We start from the raw sequence: 26,019 nt of genomic DNA on the forward strand, positions 1-26,019 counted from the left end.
GAGACATTGACCACATCACTCCGCCGTCTGGACATTTTGGAATCTCCTTGGAGAAATATTCTCTGCACATTGCATCTGCCAAACGAAGATCAAGAAATCCGCCAAGATGCTTATTCTTCCGGCCAAGATCTCCTTCCTCGAGAAGCTTCACATGATATCTGTGGTACTCGGTTCAAGTGAGTAACCCTAAGCTCTCAGGATTCCAAGGTTGGACTTGACGTCCAGTATAACATTCACGAGGTATATGATATTCCACGGGTATGCTGACTCAACGACAACACAGTCGGATATTTTATTTATGGCCTCTTTGCTATTCGACTCCAAGGTGGTGGACGCAAAGGCTACACTTTGAGTACGGCTTCCTCATACTATGTCCGGAACTTGTTCGCCCGGTCGAGCCTCCGCAAGCTGCAGTAAGAATCGTCACTTTGCTCCCGTCTTCGACAGAAATACTGATAAGTGAATCTCGTCCATCGCAGATGGTTCCTCCCGTCGACTCACCAGGCTTACAACCAATTTGCCTCGCTATGGCGATTCAAGCCTGTCACGCACACCTTCCCTGATGGATCCATGGGCCACTGGATGGGCAACAAAGCCGCGAAGCAGATCATTGTGTACTTGCACGGTGAGTTACTCACCCATCCCACGTCACTCTAAAATTACTCGAGTTGAGCTAACAATTGAACGCAGGTGGCGGATACATGGTAAGAATGACAATCAAAGAGCCTATAGACGCATGCGGCCATCCCGATTAACAACAATCTCATGATTAGGTTCCTGCGACTCTGGCGCATATGAAATGGGTGTACGACGCCCACAGGGAATTGACCAAGGCCGGAACAGACACATCCGCCATAATCTTATCGTACCAACTTACACCTCATCGGCAATATCCGCTCCAGCTGCAACAGGCTGTCAATCTTGTGAAGCATGTCATCGAGGTTGAAGGACTTACGCCTTCCCAGGTATGCTTCTCTCTGTGATCAGCCTTTCGCCATTGTGTGAATGCGCACGGAATAGACAATGAGCTGACCCGGTGGCGTCAAGATCATTCTCGCGGGAGACTCCGCAGGCGGAAATCTGACTTTGGCCGTCATCTCGCACCTGATGCACCCGCACCCGGACGTCCCGGAATTGAAGCTGGCAGAGCCATTCCGCGGTATCCTCCTGATTTCGCCCTGGATCGCTTTCGACTACGTGGAGCCAATCGCAAAGGAGTATCGATGGGACATGCTGGTATGTGATGGTCTGAACAAGAAGCAGCACCTCGGGGGCGTAAGTACTGATCAACCCTTCGCAGAGCGCACCTGGCTTGCGTGAAACTAGCGCTGCCTTCATCGGACCTGCACCGCCGGACAACTACAACGAGCCCGTTCGCGCACCGCCGTCATGGTGGGAGCCTCTGCGCCAGGTCACCAGCAGCGTCTACATCTACTGCGGTGGCTCCGAGATGTTGCGACCTTCAATTGAAAAGATCGCCCAGGCCATGTCCGACTCTGTCAATCTGACAATCAACATCGTGCCGGGAGCGACGCACGTCAGTACGTATAAGGATCTCGGCACAGATCACTCGCGAGGCGGACAAACTTACTGACGATCGCTCTCACAGGCACCATCGTCGACTGCATCGTGCCCTTCAACAAGGGCGTGGACAAGGAGTCGATTGCGTGGTTGAAAGCACAGGGCGAGAAGACCGAGGTGTAAGCTCAAGCGCAAAGTTCGCCTGAAGCACTTTTGCATCTCCGGTCTCTGACGCCTTATCGTCAGGTCGTCTGTCCAAGTCAAGGATAAAATTCCGGAATCGACATCGAAAACCCGCCGAAGATGAATTCGATAGACGAGAAATCAGGCGTAGAATGGCGGTGATTCAGGCCGCAGTCGTGATCCACTGCCGCACGAGAGGAATGGGGGAAGTGACTCGATGGAACTCACTTTAGTCTTCAAAGGTCAAGCATGGTCCAGGAAGGCTGGTCATGGCCTTTGCACGATGACCGTACCTGTGCCAGCGCCTCTACTTGGTTTGGATGATAAACCGGGGTCGTGCAGGTCCTGAAAGAAATGTATCCATAACCTCATAATAATATAAAACTCTCTATTGCAGAATTCCTCCTAAGATACGAGCTGATCATCCTTCATTCCTCGATGTCCGACACTATTCAAAGGCTCCGTCAACGATGGTACAAGCCCCAGTTCACGGATTGAGTGCCGGCATGCGCATTGCATGTCATTTACCCTTGGCAGCAACCCGGCCGCCGCCGCCGAACTCCTTGATCGCCTCCTCGATGATGTACGTGATGTCACCGGCGCTGTCACGTACAGAGTATCGACCAATCATGAAATTAGCTCGAGAGAAAAAGATGGACCAACAATCACAACCTGCATGTCCTTAATTGCTGTAGCGCAACATTTTTCTTGCTGCGAGATCTAACACAAGCGATCCTGGTACGTTGGCCAATACACATGACATTGCGTGGTAAAGAAGATGCCCACACGAAGGGGTTGGTTGTGCTTTCGCTGCTGTGGATCCAAATCGGCTGACCAGTGGAGCATTACGGTCATCAGAGTCACGGCGACTGCTCCAGGCACGGCCATAAAGTCCCACCCAAGATCTGTATTGTTCGGAGAGACACGGGTGGTTTTCAGTAGCCACCAACACGGTCTCGAAAACCTTGTCTCGCCAGGCAGCGTGGGAGGACCATCTGGGGGGCCGCTTTCTTCTGCAGATCGCCGTTCTGCAGTCAGCATGGTCTGTACGGAGCAGGTATATTTCCCAACATTGCATCGCCCGAGAGCTCCTCGCCTGTTGCGGATCATGAACTTGAGTATTGGTTGAGAAGCGCACAATCAAGGAGCGATATTCGAGCAGTCCATCTTTGCACACGATTCGAGATTTTCAGGGATTATAGACTCGTACGTAAATCTTGAATCATACGCCGTTTAGTTCTCGATTTTTGGCAGACAGTTGCAGTCTAGTGACTTTGAATCGGTGTCCGGACCGTGCGGTCATCAAAATCAGGTCTTTGCTGACAAGCCTTTATCGTTAGTGGTGTAAGCACGTGTATGGAATTCATGCCGTCCTTGACACCCTCGGCATTGACCAGCGGGTGTTGATAGATATCCTCCACCGCCAAGCTGCCAGTGCCAGTTGGTTTGTCCAGTCGTGCAAGACTCGGCATATTCTGTTTTTAACCGGAGACAGTTAACTTGACCTTCAATGTTGCCGAGATAAGCAGTTGATCATTCGTGTCTCGCCTCTGTATGATCGTCCAGCCCGCGTTGTAGCGATGGCCCGCACCAGCTCCGTGACTGTCATGGTCTCAGTACCTGTAAAATTTCGAGCTCACATCAGCGACAGCGCGTGTTGCTCTTCCCAGGGCGACTGTCGCTATGGATTCATGCACGCCTGATCATTTGAGCACCGCATTCAATTCACCGAGTGTACAGCTGGCGTTGGAGAATTTGATGCCGTGTGCTCGTACAGCAAGCGGTTCTGGTTTCCCGTATCCATTCACTTCCATCACATGAAAGTACAGGTGTGACGGAGTGACCTTGCACCGAGCAGGCACTTCTTCAATGACCCAAGAGACATGAAATGTCACCCCAATCTTCTTTCCATCATCTCTATCCGGGCGCGAAAGCTCCGGACGATTTCGCGGACTCGTGAGATTTTGGCGAACTCCGCTTCGAGCTCATCGGTTTGGTGCAAGATGGCTCGAAATCGCGCGATTTCATGGTCAGCCATTTCGAGAGCGTTGCCAGCGCGATCGGTCTGTGTTTGCGTGGCAATCTCGGTAGCGGCGTAAAGCTGATGATCACGAACGGCAGCTACGTTGTTAGCTTATCTTCCTTGATGAGTCGCGTTGCGCGTGAATGTTTTCAACGATCAATGCAAGTCCATGGTCGAGGCAGGCTGGCCTGAGTGACATACCGCTTCTAAGCGCTCCTGAATCGCTTGCATGATCCGGTCGAAGTGGCGTGTGAGCAGCTGCAGACTGTTTGGATCTAGCAGCAGTCGTCCCTGCGAGCTTGCGGCAGATCCTGCCGGACTGTGAACCTGCGCATGGGCGAGCTGCTGATGTTGGTGGAGCACCGCGAGGTCATTGGGATCAAGACCAAGGCGATCACCCGCAACAGAGCCGGCGGGAGAGGTGGGCGGTGGTGAACGAAGCTGAGAGTTCGATGAAGGAGGCATCGGGGACAGCCATTACCGCTTTTCGATGTAATCGTTAATCGGATGGCTCATATCGGAGCGGGCTTCTCAAATTGGCCGTGCTGTGTATACTGCCCAACGACAAGCATGCGACGTTCATTCTCTTGTTCATTGCATGTCTCGTGATGCAGAGGATAGGTAAATGGGAACATGTTGTATGTGCACGCGGGAGGATACACAGCGGCGCGCGGTCCGGGTGGAGCGCTCCAACCGGTCAAAGGTCCCGGAGAGAAGACGCTGAAGCCAGGGCCGTTCCGCTATTGATAAATGTGCCGGATGTACTGTCCATCCTGCGTAGTAGTATGGAAACCACACTTCACCTCGCGCATCGCCGTATACGCACCATCCGAGGAAAGTAGAGGCGACATCTCAGAACGAGTGTCCATCCGGCACGGCGATGCGCAAACGGCATGCCGAAAGATAGAATCCACTCTCGGACGCACGCGGCTCTTAGCCGATGGCGATCTCAATGCGCCTCCGCCCTGCGCCCCGACGCTCGCTGTGCGGCTCACTTGGCGCGTTGGCTCCTTGAATCATTGCTGCTGGTCTAGATTCATTATCTCGAAGAACAGCTCGCTACGTGATCTCCAAACAATCGGGACCGGAGCTCTTGTCATCATTCACGATCGCGGGAGAATCGGAATCGGCAGAATTAAAGTTGTTGCTAGGCACAACACACACGTCATGCCACAGCTTCGAAGACCCTCCAGGCCCCACCATGCGTGTTTGTGACGAATGCATCTTATGTCATTCCCAATGTTATAAGGATATATATTCAGTTGCTTAAATCCAACTTGCCGTCATTGAAGATCCCGCCTGAACATACTCTTGAATTTTTCCGATAACACCAACACATCATACCTCTCATAAGCACTGCAAATATGTCTACCCAATCTCGCGCTTGCTGCACGATTCCGCCGATTGTTTCGGATAGTTACAAAGAGAAGGGCGAATACGTATGCACCGCTGCACCCAGTACCTGCACCTTTCGAGCCGGAGAAGCTGTGTGTGGATAAGTATCCCAAGACTGATCGCGATAAATAGATCACCGTCGATGGATTGAAGACCTATGTGACTGGTCCAGCTACTGCCACCAAGGCGATCCTCTTGATCTACGATATCTTTGGATTCTTCCCTCAAACACTTCAAGGCGCGGACATCCTTGCGTTGAGCGACAAGGACAACCAATATCAAGTTTTCATCCCAGGTAAGTCGAGCATCTGGGCGAGAACGATCGAGAACGATGGCAATGTCTTACTGAATATACAGACTTCTTTGATGGCCAGCCAGCGGACATCTCTTGGGTAAGGAAGGTAGGTCAGTGTACAAGGGACCTCGGAACTGACGTTCTATGTAGTATCCTCCGGACAACAAGGAGAAGGAGGCAAAGCTCGGCGAGTTCTTCAGTGTGCGTCTCCCCAGATATAAGATACCCGAAGATCGCGTCGCACTGACGCGACCTACAGACCAAAGCCGCACCACCAAAGACCGTTGAACGTCTACCAAAGGTCCTGAAAGACATCGAATCGCAACGCAGCTCCATCAAGACCTGGGGTGTCCTCGGCTTCTGCTGGGGTGGCAAGATTGTCAACCTGACCTCGCAAAAGGACACACCCTTCAAGGCGGCCGCCGTCGCTCACCCCGCCATGGTTGATGCCAACGACGCCGCAGCCATCACCATCCCGATCGCCATGCTGCCCAGCGGAGACGAGCCCAAGGAGGACGTGCAAAAGTGGCAGGAGGCAATCAAGGTGAAGCACGTGGTCGAGTGGTTTCCCAACCAAATTCACGGCTGGCTTGCGGCACGCGCGAACCTGTCTGACCCTGCGGTCGAGGCGGACTACAAGAAGGGATACGAGTACTTGCTCAACTGGTTCCACGAGAACCTGTAGAGGCTCTGTGACAAAATGATAAAACAACCTGTCTGAAAAGGGCACGAGAGCTAGGCTCATGAAATAAAAAAGATACGTCGGGGATGAATGTCATCTCAACACATTTGAAGCGTCTTTGAATCTTGTATAAAAATGTGGTTGGTAGTCTTGTATCGCTTGATCACCGACCAGTGTCTTTCGTATGTCGTTGCATAACATATTTCACTGAGCAAAGCAGAAAACCCCCTTTGCCAAAAGTCGTCGGGAACCACCTGAATATCAATCCACCGCAGCAAACGTAGATCTACTTGATTTGTACATCCGCACATCGACGGGACATAATCCAAGTCTAATATTGGTAGCACCATGGCGGGCTTGAGACATTCATGATCTCTTTCACAGAGATGTCCGGTGCCAATCCATTCATTTGAAGAAGATCGGAAAGCGATGCTTGCATATCACTGTATGAGCCATTGGAGTTCCTTACATCACCGGAGTAGTCGTTATAGCGTGCAGTCAAGTTCATCTGCTGCCACAGCCACCAGAGGCGATCGATCTGCGAATGATGCAAGAAGAAGAGTGGATCTGTGTCGCCAGATGCCTTAGTATGACTTCATAGATGGGAAGGGTGAGAGTCATGAGACATTACCGTTCGGTGATGTCGGAGGGCCCATTTCTCCGCCGATCGTCGAATGAATTGTATTATGTGGCGAAGTCTCCAATCGTCGTGAGAACCAAAGAAAATCGCGCTCCTGCAGAATGTTTGCAATCTTACTCCCGCTGTAGGAATCTGATCTCTCTTGGACGTCGCGGTGAAGACAATGCTCATCGAACTTTAATCTGTTACCCAGACTTATTCTACAGCTCGGACGTAGTTGCCAGAAAGGGCCATCGTCGACGCAATAGAAGGGAGCGGCTTCGTCGGGCATTTGCTTCGTACGATTTCGGCTACCCGTTCCGCCAAAGCCGAGCTCCGATGCCATGACTTGAGATTGAAGCATTTTGAGGAGATCGAGAGTCCAGTCCCAGTATCTATGGATCAATTAGCTACTATTGGCGAGACCGGATTCTCTGTACTATACGAGAACGTACGTCATAGGCCCCTTGTAGCCGCAGTCTCGGATCGCACCTGTATAGAGGAATGTAAAGTACCGATGCCAAGGTAGGAAGACTGCACTAGAATGTACTGATGAAAATGTGTTCATTTATTTTTGAAAGCCGCGATGCGATGCCGATTCCGCACTCTGAACTTACTCTGGTTGTTTAGAGTGAAATGAACAAAAGTGAAGTCATCGTAGAGGGAAGAGTTGAGCCCGATCCGTGATGGCTTAGTCTTGAGGCATAATACAGAGTCGATGTACTGCTGCTGATCGACGGAGGACAGCTGCCGCCATTCGACGCGAGTCGTTGTATTTGTACACTCGCCGATTGAGGCAGAGGATGTTCGCGGCAACGCAAGTATCACCAGCAGCAGCCATATGAGTAGGGACAGACGAGCATTCGCGCACATTGTGATCGATATATTCGTGGTTCAAGGCGACTTGCACTGTTTAATTCACATCGCAGATAGTCTCAACAGCGGACCTGCTAGCGACATATAATCGCATGAACCTCTTGGCAACGCGTCTGCAATTTTCGATATCTATATTAATCGTCATCGTTCGGTTGGTGTTTCGTCCGCATCGGTCTAAGTTTTCTGTGGGTTCCCTCGACCGGCGAATCTCGCTGCGGATTGCGCGCCAACCATCGTTTCGATGCATACTTGTCTCGCAGAGCATCATGTGAGGAACGGTGACGCGGCATCTGCGCCAAGCCACCAGTGAATCTTTTGACTGCCCAGGCGTGTTTCGAGGAGCTTGATTGCGTTGTTAACGCGAAAGGCACATGCAGACAGACTAAAAATAGTCGCCAGCAACAACCTAGAAAGTTTGATCTGCCGCTAGTGACAGCAAGCACGCCCGCCGGGCGGCTCGCAGTCCTCGCAAACTTGTATCTGCTCCGCAGGGAGGACGATAGTTGCCTCGCTTCGTGCCCAGCTCGAAAATATGCACTGCTTCGTCAAAGTATAAAATTGAGCCATCGACACCACTTGATGAGGTGCTGTTCTCTCGCCGAATTGCTCGAAACTGAAGTGCATCACACGAATAAGACAAAGAACATATCTTGTGCTTAGACATTGAGGTAAACCGTTGCATATTCTCCGAAACGGACCGAAAAGGGCATTCACTTGCTCCGCTCCGCTCTCTTCACCTCCCATCTCCGCACTTCTTCCTCCAATCCGTCCCATATGTCACGCGGGAGATACTCTCCCACGTCAGCCATAAAGGTCTCTCGAGCGATGCGCTCCGCCTCAAATAGCTTCGTCAGCTCTCTCCGGGCCCTTTCTGCAGTCTGCCGCATCTGAGCTTCGCTGGTCGCTCGTCGACGGACTTCCTCCAACAGGGCGGCATATCCGGACAGGAAGGACTCGTAAAAAGTACAAAGGTCGACCAGCTCTGATGTTTTGCTCTGCAGATTGGCGTGCAGCTCTGACCAAGTCTGCGAGATAAATACGCGGTTGAGCTGGACATGTACCGGAAGCACTTCGACATGAAAGAGGTGCAACCGAGAGAGCAGATGACGAAGAACATCGTGCCGTGTGCGAGCTTGCTGAGCATGCCTAGTCAGCTGCGAATATTGAGATTCCATGGCAGATGCGAGGTCTTTTATCTCCTGTGTGACGTCCGCAACTTCCAAGGCGTCATTCTCCAAAACCACGAGCATTTCCAACCTCTCCTCGAGGGAGATCGGTTCAGGTGTAGTCTTGCTATAGAGACTTTCCTCCGTTCTACCTGCGGTGGCTTCGTCTTTTGCAAGCCCGTCAGCCGCTTGTACAGCAAGTCTGGCCGCTTCGCCGCCGCCCTCTGTATGCTTCAGCGCCGTCACGCAAAGGTCATAATGACTGACGAGGTTGTACAACAGTGAGGCAATCTCCGAAGCGTGGGATTCAAGATTACGAAATAATTGTGGAATTGTGGGAGGCGGCTCATCGTAAATGGTAGGCTTATCTGGAAGCTGAGGTGGATCGGCGAGGAGAGCGTTCAGTCGCTTTACTGACTCTCCATAAGACACCAGGCTCTGTTCCACCTCATTGCGAGCGTGGTGGTACGCGTCAATCAAAGCATATAGAGAGGTACGCAGTTGTCCATGTGTAGTTTCGTCTATGAAGTCCAAAAGTGATTTCTCTGGTACCCCGGTCTCGTCGTCCACAATTGAAGCGCTCTCTTGAGAAGCAGACGTCCGCGCTGGACTTTGCACGAGCCGAGTTTGCTGTCTTTGAGATAACTTCACATCCACTACGGTCTGGCGAAGGGCATCCAACGTCTGCTGGAGGCGGCGGTCAGCATCATCTAAGCTGGCAAGCGTAGCATTGAACTCGTTTGAGACTCGGTCAGCCTCCTCGACAACGACATCCTCGATGGCGCGCAAGGTATTTAGCTGCTCGTCAAGCGCTCGTGAAGCATACGAATTCTTTGCGTTTAGCACAGCGATGTCCTCGATAAGCGTACGCGAGCTGTTGACGAGTTCGGTGGCACGATAAACATGGCCGGATGCCTCCAGTGAGCGTTTCGCCGCCACGAAATAGCCAACGAGCTGTCCTAGGTTCGGAGCTCTCGCCTGCGCTTCGTGAAGACTCGCAACGGGTGATGTCTGCGGAGACGGCGAGCCCTGTGAGGATGAAGCTTCGGAGGAGCTCATCGCCCTACGGTTTCAAGTTCATCGGGAAATACTTCTACCAATTATGATAGTCCCGAGCAGCATCCGACCAATCGCAGCTTCACGTTTTCCAAGATCCGCGTGAGCACAATAGGGAGAAAGTGTTGCTCAAATCAAAGATGTGCCTGTCGTACATGGACACCTGCCCAGGTATATCTATAGTACCTAGGTAGTCTTCCGTAGAACTAGTGGAGCAGCGCCTCCGTACGCTGTGATCTACGGTAACGTCCGGCTTGTTAGAGGTATCCAAAGTAAAGGCGTGCATCTCGACGCAGTCAACTTTGTAGACTTACCTTGGTATACAACCTTGGAACAAGCCGACGGCACCGCATTGGGCACGGCGACAAACGAGCCGACTTGATATCATGATCCACGTGGGATGCTTTCCGTCTCGATGGTCAAGGAGGCAACAGCGGCTCTAACGGGAATTTATTCTTTACATTACAGACACTCGCGATATGAGCGATAAACAAGCTGATCTGTTTGATTTCCATTGCACTTACAATGCTTCCCAACGGATCGTTGGTCTCGCAATCTGACCATGAGATGTCGCCGCGCAAACTTGCAAAAAGTGCTGGCGATTCGACCCATTGAGGTTGCCTGCGACATGAGTGCATCGCAAGTCTATCTCCGATCGTACATCTTGAATTGTCATCAACGACCCACCGCTCATTGGATGGCGCGACGAGCCGATGAAGAAGCTGTGCACGAGGATGTCCTACTTCCCAATTGGGTCCAAATAGAAGAGCACCAACGTTTCCCTCTACATGGCACCTGTCGCTAAAATTGTTTGCGGGCTTGACTATGACGGCGGATCTGTAAATGGCAGTCTCGCTGGCAGACTTTTGTCGTATTGGGCAGCCTGGGGTACTTTCTGCACATCGGTCCGTGAAATTCCGTTGTGGTCACAAACGCGACATTCGTGACGATATTTGCCGCTTTTTGCTCGGGCTATGCAACAACATTGGAGAAAAATATGATAAAAAATCGGAAATCGGCTCACTCTTGCACTGCGAGCTGAGCAATAACCGTAATAATGCACGCGAGCTCGTACCGCGAGCGGGCCAATTTTTTTTCGATCTAGAGGAATGGCGGCGAAGGCATGGTGCATGTATGCCCGCGAAGGTTTTTATGCATGGACGACGGCGTCTTTGTGAGCATGTCATACTCGGACCAGGCACCATGCATACTTCATCCTTGCACTTCAGAATCTTCTTCTCGCTCGTTTCGTTTCCTTTTTTGAACACTCGACTGTAATGATACTTCTTGTACATGTGGTGTTATCTGCTTGTTCTTGGGAGTTGCGCCTGGTGCTTTCCTTTGGAAGATGTAACTGCGAGAGTCTCGATCCTCACCTTTCCATCCTCCACCTCCTGTTATATTTCCGAGCGTACGTGTGTGGCTGTAGCCGGGGTAAGCACCTGCTAGAAATTTGAAGCTCCGCTGGACTTCTAAACCACTATGTCGGGCAAGATCGCGGATATTCCATAGGGTATAAGGTTCGCCTTCGAACAGCGTCACCACGATAGTGCCGGCGATAGTCAACAGCTTACTTGCAGCAGTGAAGAACTTCACGAGCAGCTCCTGATTGAAGCGTACTTGACGGTTCACGTCCTTGCTTTTGCCCCCGACATGTGGGAAGTTAAAAATAATCACGTCAAATTGCGCGCCTTTCTTTTTCAGTGATTTATTCTCGTCTAGTTTGGTCGCATCAACGCAATATTGAACAGTCTGGCCCTCTCCCTCGAGATACTCGACGTGCTCTTTGGCCTGTGGGTCGTACTTCTCAAAAAGCTCAGCCTGCGAGTCGAGGCAAGTTGCTACGATATCACAACAGCCGTGGTCTGAAACGATGGACTTCGAGAAAGAGAAGTCGCCTTCACCTACGAGCAGAATCGCATCCTCCTGCCGGAATGGGATAGTAAATTGTCGGTTAGAATTCTGTTGTTGTTGTTGTTGTTGTTGTTGTTGCTTTTGCTTTTGCTGCTGTTGTTTTTTCTTGGGCTTTTGAATCCCATTCTTTGAGACGATGGTCTTTTTCTTGAGACCGCTCTTTACTCGACGGGCCTTCATCACGAAACAATGACGCGCACCCAAAAGACGAATTTTTGTTCACCTGGCGTAGGTTGAGTGAAGTTTTGGTTTACGTTGGTCCTGTCATGCAGCTCCAATATCCCCTTGTAATCTAGAAATTAAAAGGTCACGTGCGAGGTACAGCGCCGGGCCGCTCGCCCCCTGCAGGACCCTGTCGATTTTCGGCCCAGCATTTGTCCACCGCCTTTCTTCACGCGCCTTTCAGCCTCCCGAGGTCACGATTGCCAGCCGCTCTGATGAGAAGCCCGAAAATAATACTAAGTCGGCGTTTGCATTGTATCTTACCGCGCGCCTCTAGTCATCTGCCATTGGCAAAGACAATCATTCTACCATGGTTCTAAATACGCCCTGAGCAGGTCAAGACAGTGTGCCTTTCTCACCGTTGTTTGGGGTTTACCATATTCTACAGTGGTTCTTGGCCCGATGCCGGCAGAGACGCCTTGTATTCCATCTCTCTCTGAAGACGGTCCTATCGTGATCAATCCTGGCCCGATATATATACCCTGTGCACCTTCTCACAGCGCAAGAAATCGCTCATGGAGAGCTCACGATTTTCCTGGCGACATGACAATATGTCACGCGCAAGTTCACTATTCCGCTCGAGCAACAACCATCGATCTTCAACCAGAAACCATGAAGGTCACCGGAGGGCAATCTCTCAGGGACAAGCGGCAATTCTAGAGCCCGACTCCGCCGCGCCACGCAATGCGATGCCTGATATGCCCTCCGTTCCAGATCTGCGAAATATTCGAAGATTCGAAGCACGGCAGACTATCGACGAAGACCATTACTTGTATTCACGAGCTCGCATTCAAGTACCAAAACCTACCATGAGTGTCGATCTACGAATGATCGATTATGTCGCCACAGTCGACGAGAACTTGACATGTCCAATATGCCGTTGTCCATTCATCGATCCTGTCATCTTGAACGAATGCGATCACTGCTTCTGCCGGGACTGCATTCGGCAAACATGGACCACTCCCTCCTCGCCATATAGCCCCCACGGCCCTCGAGGTGACTGTCCGTCATGTCGTACTCCGGCCAAGCTAGGACCACGATCTGCTACCACTAAGATTCTGGTCAACATACTGGATGATCTTCTGGTCAAATGTCCTAACACTGGAGAAGGCTGTTCTACAATCGTGAAACGCGGTGAGGTGCAAGACCATGTAACCATTTACTGCGGTTATGCGAAGATTGAGTGTCCAGACGAGAACTGCGATCTACCAATTCGACGCAAGGATGCTCTACAGGGATGCCTCCATGTTGACGTCAGCTGTGTGGCATGCCGCGAAGAGCTTCAAACATCGACGCTTGAGCAACACTGGGCAGAGACGTGTCCAGACCGTGTCTTTCCTTGTAATCTCTGCGATGCTTCTATATCTTACAAGGACCTTGTCGAACACAATCAGCGGCTGTGCCCAGCTGTGAGCATTCCTTGTCCCGGTTCGGCTCTCGGATGCTATTTAGTTGGCAAGAAGGAAGACATGGAAAGCCACGCTACGCACTGTGTATTGGCAAAGTTGGCCCCGGTTCTTGACGCGCAAAGACAGCGAATGGATGAGCAAGAAGCTGCGCAGAAAGAGATGAATCGCAAGCTCGAGATATTCGAGAGTGGGTTCTCAACGATTCAAAACATCATATGTCCTCAGCATGATGTATCGGACGCAAACACTGCAGACAATTTGCCCATCAACCGTTTCAGCATGCAACAGGCTGATGTTGATGAGGTCGCCGATGACTCACTGTCCCTTGTCTCTGACTTTCCTCTATACAATGATCCCTCGTTCCCAGCCGTCAACCGCCTTACTCGCACGCAGTCTGTTCCCAGTCCTGCGTATGGACGCGAACATGCTGTCGACGTGTCATTTTCCAACCCAGCTCTTACCAACGCCCCCTACACATCGCCATTCCACCACTTGCTTAGCATGCATGAAGCACTCCGAGAAGAAGTCAACCGCACCTCGACCGCTTTAGCTGACCTCGACGGTCGTCACAGCGTTCAAATCCTCAATGAGAATATCCGCATGCGTGACGAGATTGCCTACGTCGGTGCACAAGTTGCCGGTCTCCAACGACAAGTCACTTGGCTCACCTCGGATCGATTGCAAAGATTGCAGCAACAGCAGCATCAGCATTTCACCAGTGTGAACCAGCCCCAATCGCAGCCAAACCGACTCACGGGTCAAGGAGATGTGGCCGCTTCGACGTCGAGTAGCATGGGCCAAAGTGTGGAACGCGCGGTGAATGCGGTCAACTCAGCGGTCAGAGATGCCGTGAGGATCGTCAATGTCCATACGGGATCGCGGACCGCCGAGGAAGCTGGAAGTGCAAATGCATCAGCATCCGTCCCTCACATATCTTCTCTGGCTGGACCACGGATGAGGAGAGGAAACAGTGACGAGGGACGGCCAACAAAGTTATGAATCGGAGCAACGGGATTCTGCCTCACATTTGTACAAGTAAATCTGGTAGCCTGTCTAGCATGCTTATGATGACGAAGAGACGGATGTATGGCTCGCTATCTGCCCTTGTTGGGATCTGGATTAAACGGCCTTTAGTGAGAAAGTCAATCTCATTCCTCGCACGCGGCGAATTTCTGTCAACGCAACTTGACGACCCTCTCACACCTTCTAGCCCTGCATTCTTGGATAGTCGAGCAATCTTACGTAGGGCGGTATTCGAAAGTTGAAACTAATATCTGTTTCAGCACGCTAATCGAAGGATGGCAATGACGTGTACGGAGTCATCGCAAACTCTACTCTACGGACCCTGTTCACGGGCTCACATCCTTCGAACCTTCAACGAATGTCGTGATAGCCGCCGCAGAAATACCGAGCACGCTACGACGTGAGTGAAAGCTGCTGCAGTCGATAACATATTTGCATGTTCGATCACCTCGTGGATGATAGTGAAGAGGTCCAAATTGGGTTTCATCACACTTGCGATTCCTCGCAAAAAAACAGCTTCTTGCGCGAGACGTTGGAGCGGAACAGCCGCATGGATCGAGAGACATGGGGAGCACACGCCCGTTGAGGTTCCGGAAGACGTTGAGCGGTCCCCCGGCTGGAGACGTTGGCAAAACACGCGAAGTCCAGAACAGCCGCTCGATCTCCTACTGTCAAGCGACGTAAAAATCTCGACAGACCTGCCCGCATCCTGTGCGATCCCTAGAAAGATTTTGCGCGCACTGTCTCACCGTTGGTGGTCCTGTGTTGAACTCATCGGTGGGATGGAGTGCTCCCTGTATGCGCAGAACTATCGCAAAGAGGCGTGTTTCTCAGGCGACTGGACGAATTGCGAATATGACCCAAGAAATCATACCAAAGGCGTGCAATTCGTCTTATATTTGGCCAATTTCGACAATTCCTGGATGCCTTGCGCATGTGACGACTGATTTGCCTGGTCATCATTCGCGTCGACAAGATCACGATTTTCTGTTTGTTGTACGAAGCCTAGGAAGTGCGCATCACCGTTGCAGAACAGTTTCGCCGGCAGCACATCGCATGTGAGACATGAGAAAACGTCTCAGGCCGCGGAACGGTTGAAACCTCCGGACGCCAAAAATGCTACCTCTCGTTTATTATGGGGATTTCTTGAGATCGACGACGCGTGCGGATGACGTTGCGGAAAACCGTTCACCCAACCCAAGATCGTGGTACCGCGAATGCCGAATGTCACCATGCCAGTTGTGCAAATTACATCGAGGGAGGTTTCCCTTCACCTTGCGATATGGTGGACTGCCTCATATCCATCCTCGTCGACTGATAGAATTCTTGCAATGCGACCTGGCGACCGACTTCTCGCAGCAGCAGTTTGCGCTAAAGACTGGTATCAAAGCAATTGCGATATCTAGCTTTCCTTCCCTCATCATGTAGACCACACAAGAAATATTTTTCTTGAGCGCGAGTGACGATCTTTGCAGAAACAGGTGCGGCATTTTGTGATTGCAGGGACCATGGATCGTCGTGCGGACGTTAAGTTGGTTGTGCGGAAAATCGGCGTGCCTGCAGTTGCGCCGGCACGCCACACGATTGCATGAATGCAGCATCACGCTGCTGCTTCTCCACCTTTTCAACGTTCTTGTCGCAGATGGGTTGCGCCAACAGTATGTGTGTGGACAGATCGGATTGAGAATGACTTACCACGCGCGCGGTATGGGTGCAGGAACATGCACCATTCTTTTTTGGAGTGATAGTAATCTGGTCCATCCCTTCAAAAGGGCCTGCACAATTGAGCAGGCTGTCCACTCGCTCGGCGCCTGCGTCACTCCCAGGTTGCAGGTGATTGTGATAACCAATTGCTGACGCACGAGCGGCCAGAAGTGTAGCTGAACGGCGCGGCCGGCCAATCGGCATTTCCTATCGCGGCTACACTACCCAGTAAGCTTAAATCCTCCATCAAGAAATCCTTCGTTCATTTCGAGTACGCGCACTACGCCTCGTCATCGTCAACGCCACTTCACATACAGTACTGTGATATCCCTTGTTTGTTGGCCATGGACAAGAGAGCAGCAACATCGCGGTCTGTGCACTTCCGCAGGACTGCAGAGGTTTACCACGCATGTCTCACAAGGAAGCGAACCGTTCCGCCATCGGAGCATCGAGAAAAAAAAATGCTACCCACTATCTCCCGTTCCTCACCTTAGCAGTGCATCTCGTTTGAGACCATCTGCCCATGCTACTGTATGTTTGTACCCAGGTTGATCATCAGGGCATACTGCGGAGCTGCCCAGGTGGCTTTGCACGCGATCCCTCCTACGCAATGCGCCCCCCCCTCAAGAGAAGGGCATCGACTGCAATCGCACGACCGGTCTCAGAATCGGGACCCTTTCCTGCTCCGAATCGCGCTGGTCGCATGGCTCTTTTCCGGGGTCGACATGACCCGTTCCACACCCTGCACATATGTCATTCTCCATATGTCACACTGCCATTGATTGTGTCAATTGTCGCACCATCGATACGCTTATCATATAACATCAAATTCGCCACCTCCATCGCTTTGGATTAAGCACTTTCGGATAGCGTCTCGAGTCCCTTGATCAAACCTGCTCTGTGGACTTGCCAACATTGACTACGTGACGTCGCCGGATTAGAGCGCTCCTCTCCGAAGTCCGTCAATTTCCAGCGTTCTCACGATATCGATCTTGTCAAGAACAAACCCATCATCGGCCATCAAAATGTTTTCGAAGCTTCGCCGCCTCAGTTCAACACTGTCCATCAAGTCTAACTCATCATCACAGTCGGAACTCGACAGTGGATATGCAAGCCATCGCACCAGTATCACAGGCCCACCCTGCAGCGACCTCGATAGCTTTTCATTCTCCCGAACCACATCTTGGGAGTGTCAACCGCCAGCGTCTCTCCTTGGACTGCCATACGATATTCGCCAACGCATCTTCCGGCACCTTGCTACTAGCACGAACCTGACTTTGTGTCCTCCTCGGGTCGCAAATGCACGGCAGAAATCTTCCTCGCCTCGAAAGTCAACCAGCGTCGAGCCGGTGCCTTTACTCTTAGTCAATCGTCAATTACGCACAGAGTACGCGCCGGTCCTTCTCGCGAATGCTGCAATCGAAATTCGCGTTCTGAGTTATGACTTCAGCAATTTGGCGGCCGCTCTGTCGAATCATAGCGAAGCTGATCGCACCGCATTGAGCCGTAACGTCAATATCTGGATTCAAGTGATCGTGTCACATGTCCCAACATCAGATGATCAAGCACGCCTCAAAGAATGGACGATCGAACGCTCCATCCTTGCTGCTCGAGTAGCTCAGTCCTCAGCCACGCACTGGGAATTGCAGCGCCAGGCGTCCATCATTCCGGAAGCCGATGACGAGACATCCGATACCGAAGACTCCGAGTCGCAGGATATCGTACCTAACATGATAACAAAGGCTGCTAGATGCTCGTCATGGAGCCCGCCATCATCCTGGCACTCTTTGCCGTCATCTTTGTCCCCGTGGGAGAACACGAATGTCCTCCCACAATTCCATTACCGAGTCCGCTTTGCCTCGCAGATCCGTGGTCCTCGACCATCAAATCGCTATCCCTCAGGTTCTGATGGGCGGCTACGTATGGAACTCGACCTGCTCGCTTCACATGTCAAAATGATCAACCGTGTGAAGATGGAAGTCGAGCGTGAACACGCTGCAGAGATGGACTCCAAGCCGTCACGGCATGGAAAAGGCGACCCGCGGTATGGTTCGCGTTCACAGCAATCGCATTCTCGAACGCACGGCATGCAGCATCGCCGAAAATGGGAGGCGACCGACGAAGTGTACGAGATCCGATGGCTAGCAAGCTATGTCATCAGTCAAGCAGAGCGACTAGAACAACGACTCGAGGAGGACGCCATATTCTAAGCGACTTTTACACCCATCGGAGTATCGTGAAAATGCTATCATATGGACTGACGGAATTAGGATCTGGTTCATTCGTTATCTATGAAGGGACGCTGAATGACTTGGCGACAACCAAACCGCAGGCGGAAGATGGGACAGACATGGCGACAGCCATGTCTCGGTGGAGTCTGGGCGTTATCAATGGGTTGCAAATTTTGGGATATCCTCCGGCGGACACGAATACAACAGGCGATTGCCATGAATTTACGGCCTCTACGCGAGCATACAAAAGGCACTCGGCCTTGATCATAATTTGCCGCAATACAGGCATTAATATACAAATCTTTTAATACTTTGCAATTATTATCCATATTTTAACAATCATTTTCGAAAATTCCTGGGTGGTAGATGAGTTGAAAGCACATTGCACGTGGTTTGATTCCCAAACATCGTATCAATATGCCCGTCGTCGCTTGTGTCTGGTATTGGTCTGCACGTTTCCCTCCGATTCTACAGTATAATAAAATTGACGACAAGACTCCAGGGCTTGGTCTCCCTTCGTCGGCGCATCTTCGGGGCGACCTTTTAGAGCCCCGCACCCAATGCCACACACATCACATCAAGGGAGAAATGTTTCTCCTTGAACACGACTATACACGAGGAGCGAGACTCTTGAGTATCGCATCAAACAAGTTCTGTTAGGAACCAAACTCTGTTTGTTCCTCGAGCTTCACGGGATTTGGCCCTCTGACAGCCTTGCCACGCGCCCGATGAAGCCATGTGGTTCCCGTCATAGAAATGAAACGATCGTGGTGAATTCTTACGCTCTGAGCTCTGTCGTCACCAACGTGAACTTTCTGGGGTAGGGCGACTGATCTTCTGCCAACTATAACTTCAAATGACATGTCGAGGATCTCGAATTGCGTCGTGAAAATATAAGTATATGAGAACGGCACTTCCTCAAAATGGATCGTCAACAGATCAATTATTCAGTTTACCTAGTGACCGACTCCACTGCCGGGATACTGGGTGACAGGGATCTCGTCCCAGTGGTAGCTGCGGCGGTCAAAGGCGGTACGCATGCCTGTCTTCCACCCTCCCAGCTCCTCAGCGACTCAGAGGCAAACCAATTAGACTTGAGAAGCTGACTGTCTTCTTACTAGGCGCCACCATTGTTCAACTTCGAGACAAGACATCCGAGACAGCAGAGCTCATCCGCATCGCAAAGCGCTTGCATGACGTAACGCGTGCCGCGAACATCCCTTTGCTCATCAACGATCGTGTAGATGTTGCGTTGGCAGCGGGAGTAGAGGGAGTGCATATCGGCCAGGATGACATTGACCTAGCAAGCGCGCGTCGACTTCTAGGCCAACAAGCCATCATTGGTGTTACCGCGAATTCTGAAGAGGAAGCTCTCACGGCCGCGAGAGATGGAGCGGACTATCTGGGCATCGGCACGGTGTTCGCAACCCCCACTAAGGACAACACGAAATCTATCATTGGGACTGCAGGCGTCCGTCAAATCCTGATCAAGCTTGCGGAAGAAGGACTAGGCCATGTTCGGACGGTGTGCATCGGTGGCATCAATCATTCCAACGTTCAACGTGTGCTATACCAAACCGCTTCGGCACAGAAGAAGCTCGATGGTGTAGCCGTGGTCAGCGCCATCATAGCTGCCCAAGACCCACAAGAGGCCGCATCGTCACTCAGCCAGCTTATACGGTCTCCACCGGCATTCGCCGCAGCCTTCACTTCTAAGACCTCTCTAAACCGAGATGATATGATCAGAGCCGCACCACTGCTCGTGAAGCGACTCGCGGAGCAGAAACCGCTCTGCCACAATATGACCAATCTCGTCGTGCAGAACTTCGCCGCCAACGTCGTCATTGCCGTTGGTGCATCGCCCATCATGTCGAACAATGGCAACGAGGCAAGGGATCTGGCCCAATTAGGGGGTAGTCTAGTGGTGAACATGGGCACCAGCACGCCCGAAGGCCGAGCAAATTATCTCCAAGCGATCCGCGCTTACAACGCAGTTGGAGGCCCGATTCTCTTTGATCCAGTCGGTGCAGCAGCTACCCAGGACCGTCGCGATGGCGTCCGGGAGCTGATGGCAGGCGGCTTCTTCTCCGTGGTCAAAGGCAACGAGGGCGAGATCCGTACTGTGGCCGGTGCCGTCGGGATCAGCCAGCGTGGTGTGGACTCGGGCGATGCGCAACTCTCTCTTGACCAGAGAGTAGAGCTGGTCCGATCGACTGCTGCTCGCGAACGTAATGTGATCATCCTGAGTGGACCAATAGATGTCGTCTCCGATGGAGAGCGGACAGTCACGATACGCAATGGTCATGAGTATCTCGGTGAGATCACCGGAAGCGGTTGCACGCTTGGGGCCACCGTGGCAAGTCTGTTGGCCGTGGAGCGGAAAGACGCGTTCCTTGCGGTCGTGACGGCGATGCTGATGTATGAAATTGCAGCGGAGAGAGCAGCGCCGAGGCCGGATGTGAAAGGTCCGGGCACATTTGTCCCAGCGTTTATTGACGAGCTTTATCATATTCGTCAGGAAAGTGTTGAAGGCAATGGTGCATGGGCTGCCGCGGCACAGCTTGAGTTTCGATGATGATGATGATGATGATGTGCTCTTAAAGAAAGTATTTTGAGTTCTTACCAACCTTGCTTCGTTCAGGTGTCGTGATTTTCCAAGTTGCCAGGGACCGATGGCATGATCTGAAAAGTATCTCTCCTGAAGAATGTACATTCAGAGTAGGAAGAGCTCTTGTCTGTAATTGTAATGCCTCAAGCATCGCTCTCGTCATCAGAACCGCCGAACCCGAAAGAAAAGGCGCTCGCGCTGCCTGTAGCATTATCGTCGTCACCCTTGGTCAGCTGCTCCCATTTTCCACCCAATCGCTGTAGTCGCTCCAATTCGCGAAGCCCCTCGTCGGCCAGCTCGGGGTCATGCTCCCTGAGCTTGCCAAGGAATAATGCATATGGGTCGTCGACATCCTCACGAAAGCCGCTGATGCTCTGCGGTTGTTCTTTTAGGAACCGCAAGACCGCTCCGACTCGGCGCCGTGGGACGAGGTTCTGTGTCACCGCCACGCTGGCTTCAAGGTTGACGACGAGATGGAACCATCCTGAAGGTACATATAACACCTCGCCCTCTTCGCAGATCCCCTCCACACACCCAGGGGTACGCCGGGCTTCTGCGTGGAATCCAATCAGCCATTCTGCGATGCTCAGCGGCGTGGTCACTTCGCTTTTGTCTGCGCTGACGTGGACACCGGGCGGGGGAGCTCGTGTATTCGAGATAGGCGGGAACATGATCCAGTATTTTCGGCCACGTATGACCGCGTTCCATGCGGACGTGCCATTGGGGTCGACGTGGAAGGTGCTACCACTGCGCGCGGGTCCGAGGATTAGCCACCGGTGATCGGGGCGTTTGTCTCCAAGAACGGTAAAGGCGTCAGATGTGAAGCATGAAGGAGGCCAGTATGCAATTCGATCGCTCATTTCTGAGGAATCACCGTCAGGTGGACTTGATGTTACCGCTATTCCCATCTTCTCCACAAAACTGCGGTCGAATAGATATAAGGGGCTCTCGTCTTTCGAGCTCTGCATATACGAGAAATATATCTTCAGAGGCCAATCCACACTCTCCGCGCGGAAGCTTGTCTCAGCATATCGCTCGCGTAGCCGGGAAAGAGTCCAGGACTTGTAGATCGGCCATGATTTGACCGGTTCTGTCAGGATAAATGGACGATGGACCCATTCGGTGGCGAAGGCCTCGGGCGTGACATTTTCCAAGCGGGTGATGCGATTTCCTGTTGGAATATTCTCGGCGTAGGTATCAAGCGAAACGTTTGCGCAGTAGAATGGTCGATGTAATACATCCGAAAAGAGGTTCCTGCAGTCGACCATCGGTTCCTTGTCCACAGCTTGGTTGAGGTAGGTCGATCGCCAAGTACCACGCCATTTAAAAGTTTTCGGCGAAGCACTAGATGCCTCTTGTCAACAACTTGTTGTGACGTGAATCAAATATACGGACTTACGCAATAAACATAGCCCGCCAAAGCTCTTCGTTGCGCGTGAAGGCATACAGGGCTCGACAGGTCCCGCCTAGACGAAGCAGATCTGCTGGAGGTAAAGTCTCGAGGACCGACGCTAGTAATTCATCTGGCAGTCGCGCAAACGATCCCATCGCGAATTTGAGGTTGATCTCGGAGTCGAAGGAATTGCCCGAGGGTCTGACGCCTAAGGGATGACGAGCAACGAATGTCGTTTCATCTCGACCCACATTACAAGCATTATCGCTTTTGTCCGCATGATCATGCTTGGTTCTTTTATTGGGACGATCTGTCGAGAACTCTGGGTTGTGCGTCGGCTCGTCCGCAGCTTGCAATGTCAACGATATTGCCATGATGATCGTCAGACGAGGCGTGACGCCACTCTGCTCGAATGAAACCTCGGATGCAAGGTATTTATGGGCTTCTTTGGTGACGAACAGAGCAGGAATGCGGTCAACAAACTTTCTCAGATACGTTTTGCGAAATAGTATGGTCAACGTCAGGTGCTGACTCTTTAATGGGCTGTTCAATATTCCACGGAAAATTTTGTGTGCTTGCGATGCGAAAAGTGTTCGCCAATGACCATTTCTTCTACCCTAAACCCACTAAGATTCATCAATGCGATTTTCAGACCACGCATTCATTCATGTCCAACAAAATACGAGTTGGCACTTGTCAATTCCTCGCATTGGACAAAGTTCATAGTCGAACAATAGTTTATAGGTGGAGTCGGATTCGAGGCGGTCGAGTAAGCGGAGTCGAAACACAACTGCAGAACGGGGCATTGAAACAGTCTGAAGTCCTCGCCAGTTTCGTATTGTGACTCTCGTGTATAATAAGACTGCGGCAAATGCGTTTTTGATGCATGATTGACAAAAAGACAGAAATTTATAAAGATCATGATACCATATTCGTCATTCGACATGCAATTCATAGCGCCGCCTTTTCTGCTAATTTCCAGTTTCCATTCTCCAATTCCGTAACCTTCCCGTCAAGCTTCAACTTCTTCAGAACCTGCTTCACGCCACCTTCCGCAGGTAAGTGGAGTGCTTCAGGATAGTCGCGATATATGATCTTGACGATCTCCATGCTCTGCCAGCCTTGTTCATTGCCACTGGCCTCTTCCCGCAGCACGTTCAATACTTCGCCCTCACGCTGCTTGCGATGAGTGATGTACTCGCGGATCTTCGAGACACCGTCTCCAAGCACCTGCCCATGTCCGGGATATGCCCAGCCGTTGAATTGTTTCTGCATCCGATCCAGGCTGTCCATGTACGCAGGGAGGTCTTCAAAGACGGTCGTGCCGTGCCCGAGGACGTTGTCGCCGGTGAACATGGCATCTTCTTCCTCTAGGATAAATGCCATATGGTCGTTCGTGTGTCCGGGACAATAGAACGCACGGAGCGTCGCTCCGTCAACGCGAAAAATTTGGCCGTCGGCAATATCAGTCTGGCCTGCCTCGGGTTTGTGTTTGTATACAGTCGGCTTGTTGTGCTCATCGCAGAGGTCGAGGACTTGCTGAACGCCTCCGGTATGGTCATGGTGCCAGTGGGTCAAAAGGATCGATTCGATCGTCGCATTTTGCTCTTGCAACGCTTGCTTCAGCAGCTCGCTATAAATCGGTTTGCCTTCACCAGTGTCGATAAGGATCCTTTTGCGGCCATCGCCGACTAAAAACGTGTTGCTGCCTTGTAAAGTATACTTTGAAGGGTTCTTTCCAAGGACCCGGAGGACGCGCGTGCTTAGTAGCTGGATATCAGGAAGCTGAGGGAGCGTTTCTGTCATGGTTTTGTGGATGTTTCGAGATAATCCTGGGATGTTGAAAATGTGACGAGCGATCAATGACGCATTCGGCAAATCCAAGTGACGATACGGGCGGACGACTTGCCGCAAGTGTGGACGACTATAGATCTGCAGCCTGTGCATGCGTGTCCGGATGGGCCCAAGAGTGAAGCGGATTGACTCGAGGTGGGCGAGGGCTTCTACGGCACTTGTTCTTTTTCACTCAGGTCTATATTGTCAGGTCATATCAATGGTACTATTTTCCTGCGGTTAATGCCAAACGTCGATATCAATGTCGCGAGTCATGATTCCACCTTCTTTGTATCAATCCCCCGCTGGTGATTCCTTGATCGCGTGATGACTCAGCATGTCGTCAAATTCACGCCAGTCCTGGAGGGCGGACGAACTGCTGAGTCATAGCCCGAACTGTGCTCTTCACTGAGGCATTGATTGAAGATAGTGTTTGAGCGGTTCTTCCACTAGTCATTCTCGAGTACTCATGTCGACATGGCGTCGTTAATCCGAAACAACTGTCGCAAGGTGATTTGCATAGGCCGCAACTATGCCGAGCACATTAGCGAGCTCAATAATCAGCGTCCCAAGCAGCCCTTCTTCTTCCTCAAACCTCCAACATCAATCCTATTGCCCAATGCCGGACCAGTCTTGAGGCCGAAGGGGGTCGACCTCCACTATGAGGTCGAACTCGGTCTAGTCATCGGAAAGACCTTACGGGACCTACCACTGTCGTCCGACGACAGCGCCTGGAAGAGCGCGATCGAGTCATATATCGTCTCGATCGACATGACCGCACGAAACGTCCAGGACGAAGCAAAAAAGAAGGGACTACCTTGGGATATCGCAAAGGGTTTCGATACCTTCCTGCCAATCTCTGCGCCCGTTCCGAAAGGCACCATCACAGATCCTCATGATGTGGAGCTGTGGTTGAGCGTGAACGGCAAAATGCGCCAGCACGACAGCACAAAACTCATGTTGTTCCAGATCGGGCGGCAGCTCAGCGATATCTCGCGGGTGATGACTCTCGAGAAGGGTGACATTGTGCTCACGGGCACTCCCAAGGGCGTGGGCCCTGTTGTCACGGGAGATGTCATGGAGGCAGGATTGAAGGTCGACGGTCGGGATATCGAAGAGGCGCGGATCAAGGTTGAGATTCAAGAGCGGGAAGGCCTGTACAACTTTGCGGAGACGTAAAATCTGGTGTTGCGGATTCAGGTTGAGCTTATCTCCTGCTTGGGCATGATGGTGCCGGAAAGAGTATACAAGTTGCCAGATGTGTCTACATGCCCAGGTGACTATCCATACGGTAGCTGCGACTCAGATCTTTGGCAGACACTGGATGTATATTTGTTGTGTCGCACCATATCAGAAACACATGTTCTGAGCGTGATGACCTCCAGGGCTCTATCCCTAGATGGCCCAGTGTCACAATCCACAGTCGTACTTCCTATACGAGCAGATGGCAGCGGATTGCCGTTCTCGTTGCGAGTTTACATAGCGTTCTGATGGCGGCAAATGATACAGTTCTCGGCCGTGACAGGGATCGCAGGGTCAAAAGCTACGTTCGAATTTCCATGGGAGAGCCACAGTCCGTCGCTTCGGAATGTAGGATTACGATGTCCCTTGTACGAGAATAGATACGTACCGTGTAGTCATTCCATCACGACAGATTTGCTGGGAGCTACAGTATAAACCCACGAGTTTTGCTGTCGCGCGATGACGTAGCTTCGCTCACCGTGAAGGAGCGACGGACACTTCTAGACAGACATACAGACAGCACTGCCACATTGCCACATCTTAGCGATGACCGAACCGAACCATATCGGGATGAGGGACAGGTTGTGGCGCAACGCGAATGAACCTGCTGTTTGGTTGTCACGT

At 51.7% G+C, this 26,019-nt stretch overlaps 14 protein-coding genes across 14 annotated transcripts; 8 read left to right on the top strand and 6 right to left on the bottom strand.

Moving 5' to 3' along the window:
• The first annotated feature begins 13 nt into the window (after window positions 1-13).
• K489DRAFT_378932 (alpha/beta-hydrolase) lies at window positions 14-2,102 on the top strand. Its single transcript, XM_033604525.1, has 8 exons — window positions 14-176; window positions 284-413; window positions 480-625; window positions 691-704; window positions 774-965; window positions 1,048-1,236; window positions 1,301-1,541; window positions 1,610-2,102. Exons 1-8 carry the CDS (start codon window positions 107-109, stop codon window positions 1,702-1,704), a joined length of 1,077 nt encoding a protein of 358 aa, XP_033461545.1. The 5' UTR covers window positions 14-106; the 3' UTR covers window positions 1,705-2,102.
• A 1,493-nt stretch (window positions 2,103-3,595) lies between these two features.
• K489DRAFT_317009 (uncharacterized protein) lies at window positions 3,596-4,192 on the bottom strand (the record flags this gene model as incomplete). Its single annotated transcript, XM_033601209.1, has 2 exons — window positions 3,596-3,805; window positions 3,929-4,192. The coding sequence occupies 2 exons, from the start codon at window positions 4,190-4,192 to the stop codon at window positions 3,596-3,598; spliced, it is 474 nt and encodes a 157-aa protein (XP_033461546.1).
• An 866-nt stretch (window positions 4,193-5,058) lies between these two features.
• Window positions 5,059-6,333, top strand: K489DRAFT_393767 (alpha/beta-hydrolase). Its single transcript, XM_033606788.1, has 5 exons — window positions 5,059-5,166; window positions 5,255-5,417; window positions 5,480-5,514; window positions 5,568-5,618; window positions 5,677-6,333. Exons 1-5 carry the CDS (start codon window positions 5,092-5,094, stop codon window positions 6,100-6,102), a joined length of 750 nt encoding a protein of 249 aa, XP_033461547.1. The 5' UTR covers window positions 5,059-5,091; the 3' UTR covers window positions 6,103-6,333.
• On the bottom strand, window positions 6,151-8,083 carry K489DRAFT_423028 (Di-copper centre-containing protein). Its single transcript, XM_033608246.1, has 4 exons — window positions 7,336-8,083; window positions 7,174-7,267; window positions 6,731-7,113; window positions 6,151-6,666 (listed from the first exon to the last, which is right to left on the bottom strand). Exons 1-4 carry the CDS (start codon window positions 7,589-7,591, stop codon window positions 6,431-6,433), a joined length of 969 nt encoding a protein of 322 aa, XP_033461548.1. The 5' UTR covers window positions 7,592-8,083; the 3' UTR covers window positions 6,151-6,430.
• A 152-nt stretch (window positions 8,084-8,235) lies between these two features.
• Window positions 8,236-9,819, bottom strand: K489DRAFT_354579 (uncharacterized protein; the record flags this gene model as incomplete). Its single annotated transcript, XM_033602501.1, has 2 exons — window positions 8,236-9,303; window positions 9,379-9,819. 2 exons carry the CDS (start codon window positions 9,817-9,819, stop codon window positions 8,305-8,307), a joined length of 1,440 nt encoding a protein of 479 aa, XP_033461549.1. The 3' UTR covers window positions 8,236-8,304.
• Window positions 9,820-11,190: 1,371 nt separating this feature from the next.
• On the bottom strand, window positions 11,191-11,760 carry K489DRAFT_306969 (uncharacterized protein; the record flags this gene model as incomplete). The annotated part of the gene is made up of 1 exon (XM_033600574.1): window positions 11,191-11,760. A coding segment is annotated over one exon (570 nt), but the record flags the coding sequence as incomplete, so codon positions are not given.
• Window positions 11,761-12,770: 1,010 nt separating this feature from the next.
• Window positions 12,771-14,033, top strand: K489DRAFT_305676 (uncharacterized protein; the record flags this gene model as incomplete). The annotated part of the gene is made up of 2 exons (XM_033600545.1): window positions 12,771-13,632; window positions 13,729-14,033. Coding segments are annotated over 2 exons (1,167 nt in total), but the record flags the coding sequence as incomplete, so codon positions are not given.
• Window positions 14,034-14,600: 567 nt separating this feature from the next.
• K489DRAFT_184028 (uncharacterized protein) lies at window positions 14,601-15,416 on the top strand. Its single transcript, XM_033599477.1, has one exon. It carries the CDS (start codon window positions 14,840-14,842, stop codon window positions 15,329-15,331), a length of 492 nt encoding a protein of 163 aa, XP_033461552.1. The 5' UTR covers window positions 14,601-14,839; the 3' UTR covers window positions 15,332-15,416.
• Window positions 15,417-16,452: 1,036 nt separating this feature from the next.
• On the top strand, window positions 16,453-17,029 carry K489DRAFT_184031 (uncharacterized protein). Its single transcript, XM_033599478.1, has one exon. The coding sequence runs from the start codon at window positions 16,612-16,614 to the stop codon at window positions 16,942-16,944; it is 333 nt and encodes a 110-aa protein (XP_033461553.1). The 5' UTR covers window positions 16,453-16,611; the 3' UTR covers window positions 16,945-17,029.
• Window positions 17,030-17,113: 84 nt separating this feature from the next.
• K489DRAFT_408885 (uncharacterized protein) lies at window positions 17,114-18,298 on the top strand (the record flags this gene model as incomplete). Its single annotated transcript, XM_033607531.1, has 1 exon — window positions 17,114-18,298. The coding sequence occupies one exon, from the start codon at window positions 17,114-17,116 to the stop codon at window positions 18,296-18,298; it is 1,185 nt and encodes a 394-aa protein (XP_033461554.1).
• Window positions 18,299-18,941: 643 nt separating this feature from the next.
• K489DRAFT_378942 (Hydroxyethylthiazole kinase) lies at window positions 18,942-20,965 on the top strand. The gene is made up of 2 exons (XM_033604526.1): window positions 18,942-19,351; window positions 19,441-20,965. The coding sequence occupies exons 1-2, from the start codon at window positions 19,243-19,245 to the stop codon at window positions 20,892-20,894; spliced, it is 1,563 nt and encodes a 520-aa protein (XP_033461555.1). The 5' UTR covers window positions 18,942-19,242; the 3' UTR covers window positions 20,895-20,965.
• Window positions 20,966-21,070: 105 nt separating this feature from the next.
• Window positions 21,071-22,694, bottom strand: K489DRAFT_369381 (Clavaminate synthase-like protein; the record flags this gene model as incomplete). The annotated part of the gene is made up of 2 exons (XM_033603028.1): window positions 21,071-22,271; window positions 22,327-22,694. The coding sequence occupies 2 exons, from the start codon at window positions 22,692-22,694 to the stop codon at window positions 21,071-21,073; spliced, it is 1,569 nt and encodes a 522-aa protein (XP_033461556.1).
• A 369-nt stretch (window positions 22,695-23,063) lies between these two features.
• Window positions 23,064-24,409, bottom strand: K489DRAFT_378944 (Metallo-hydrolase/oxidoreductase). The gene has a single exon (XM_033604527.1). It carries the CDS (start codon window positions 24,265-24,267, stop codon window positions 23,272-23,274), a length of 996 nt encoding a protein of 331 aa, XP_033461557.1. The 5' UTR covers window positions 24,268-24,409; the 3' UTR covers window positions 23,064-23,271.
• Window positions 24,410-24,630: 221 nt separating this feature from the next.
• K489DRAFT_369383 (uncharacterized protein) lies at window positions 24,631-25,332 on the top strand (the record flags this gene model as incomplete). The annotated part of the gene is made up of 1 exon (XM_033603029.1): window positions 24,631-25,332. One exon carries the CDS (start codon window positions 24,631-24,633, stop codon window positions 25,330-25,332), a length of 702 nt encoding a protein of 233 aa, XP_033461558.1.
• Between the last annotated feature and the right edge of the window lie 687 nt (window positions 25,333-26,019).

Source organism: Dissoconium aciculare (assembly GCF_010015565.1).
Source record: "Dissoconium aciculare CBS 342.82 unplaced genomic scaffold K489scaffold_4, whole genome shotgun sequence".
In the NCBI taxonomy this organism is placed as follows: Eukaryota; Fungi; Ascomycota; class Dothideomycetes; order Mycosphaerellales; family Dissoconiaceae; genus Dissoconium; species Dissoconium aciculare.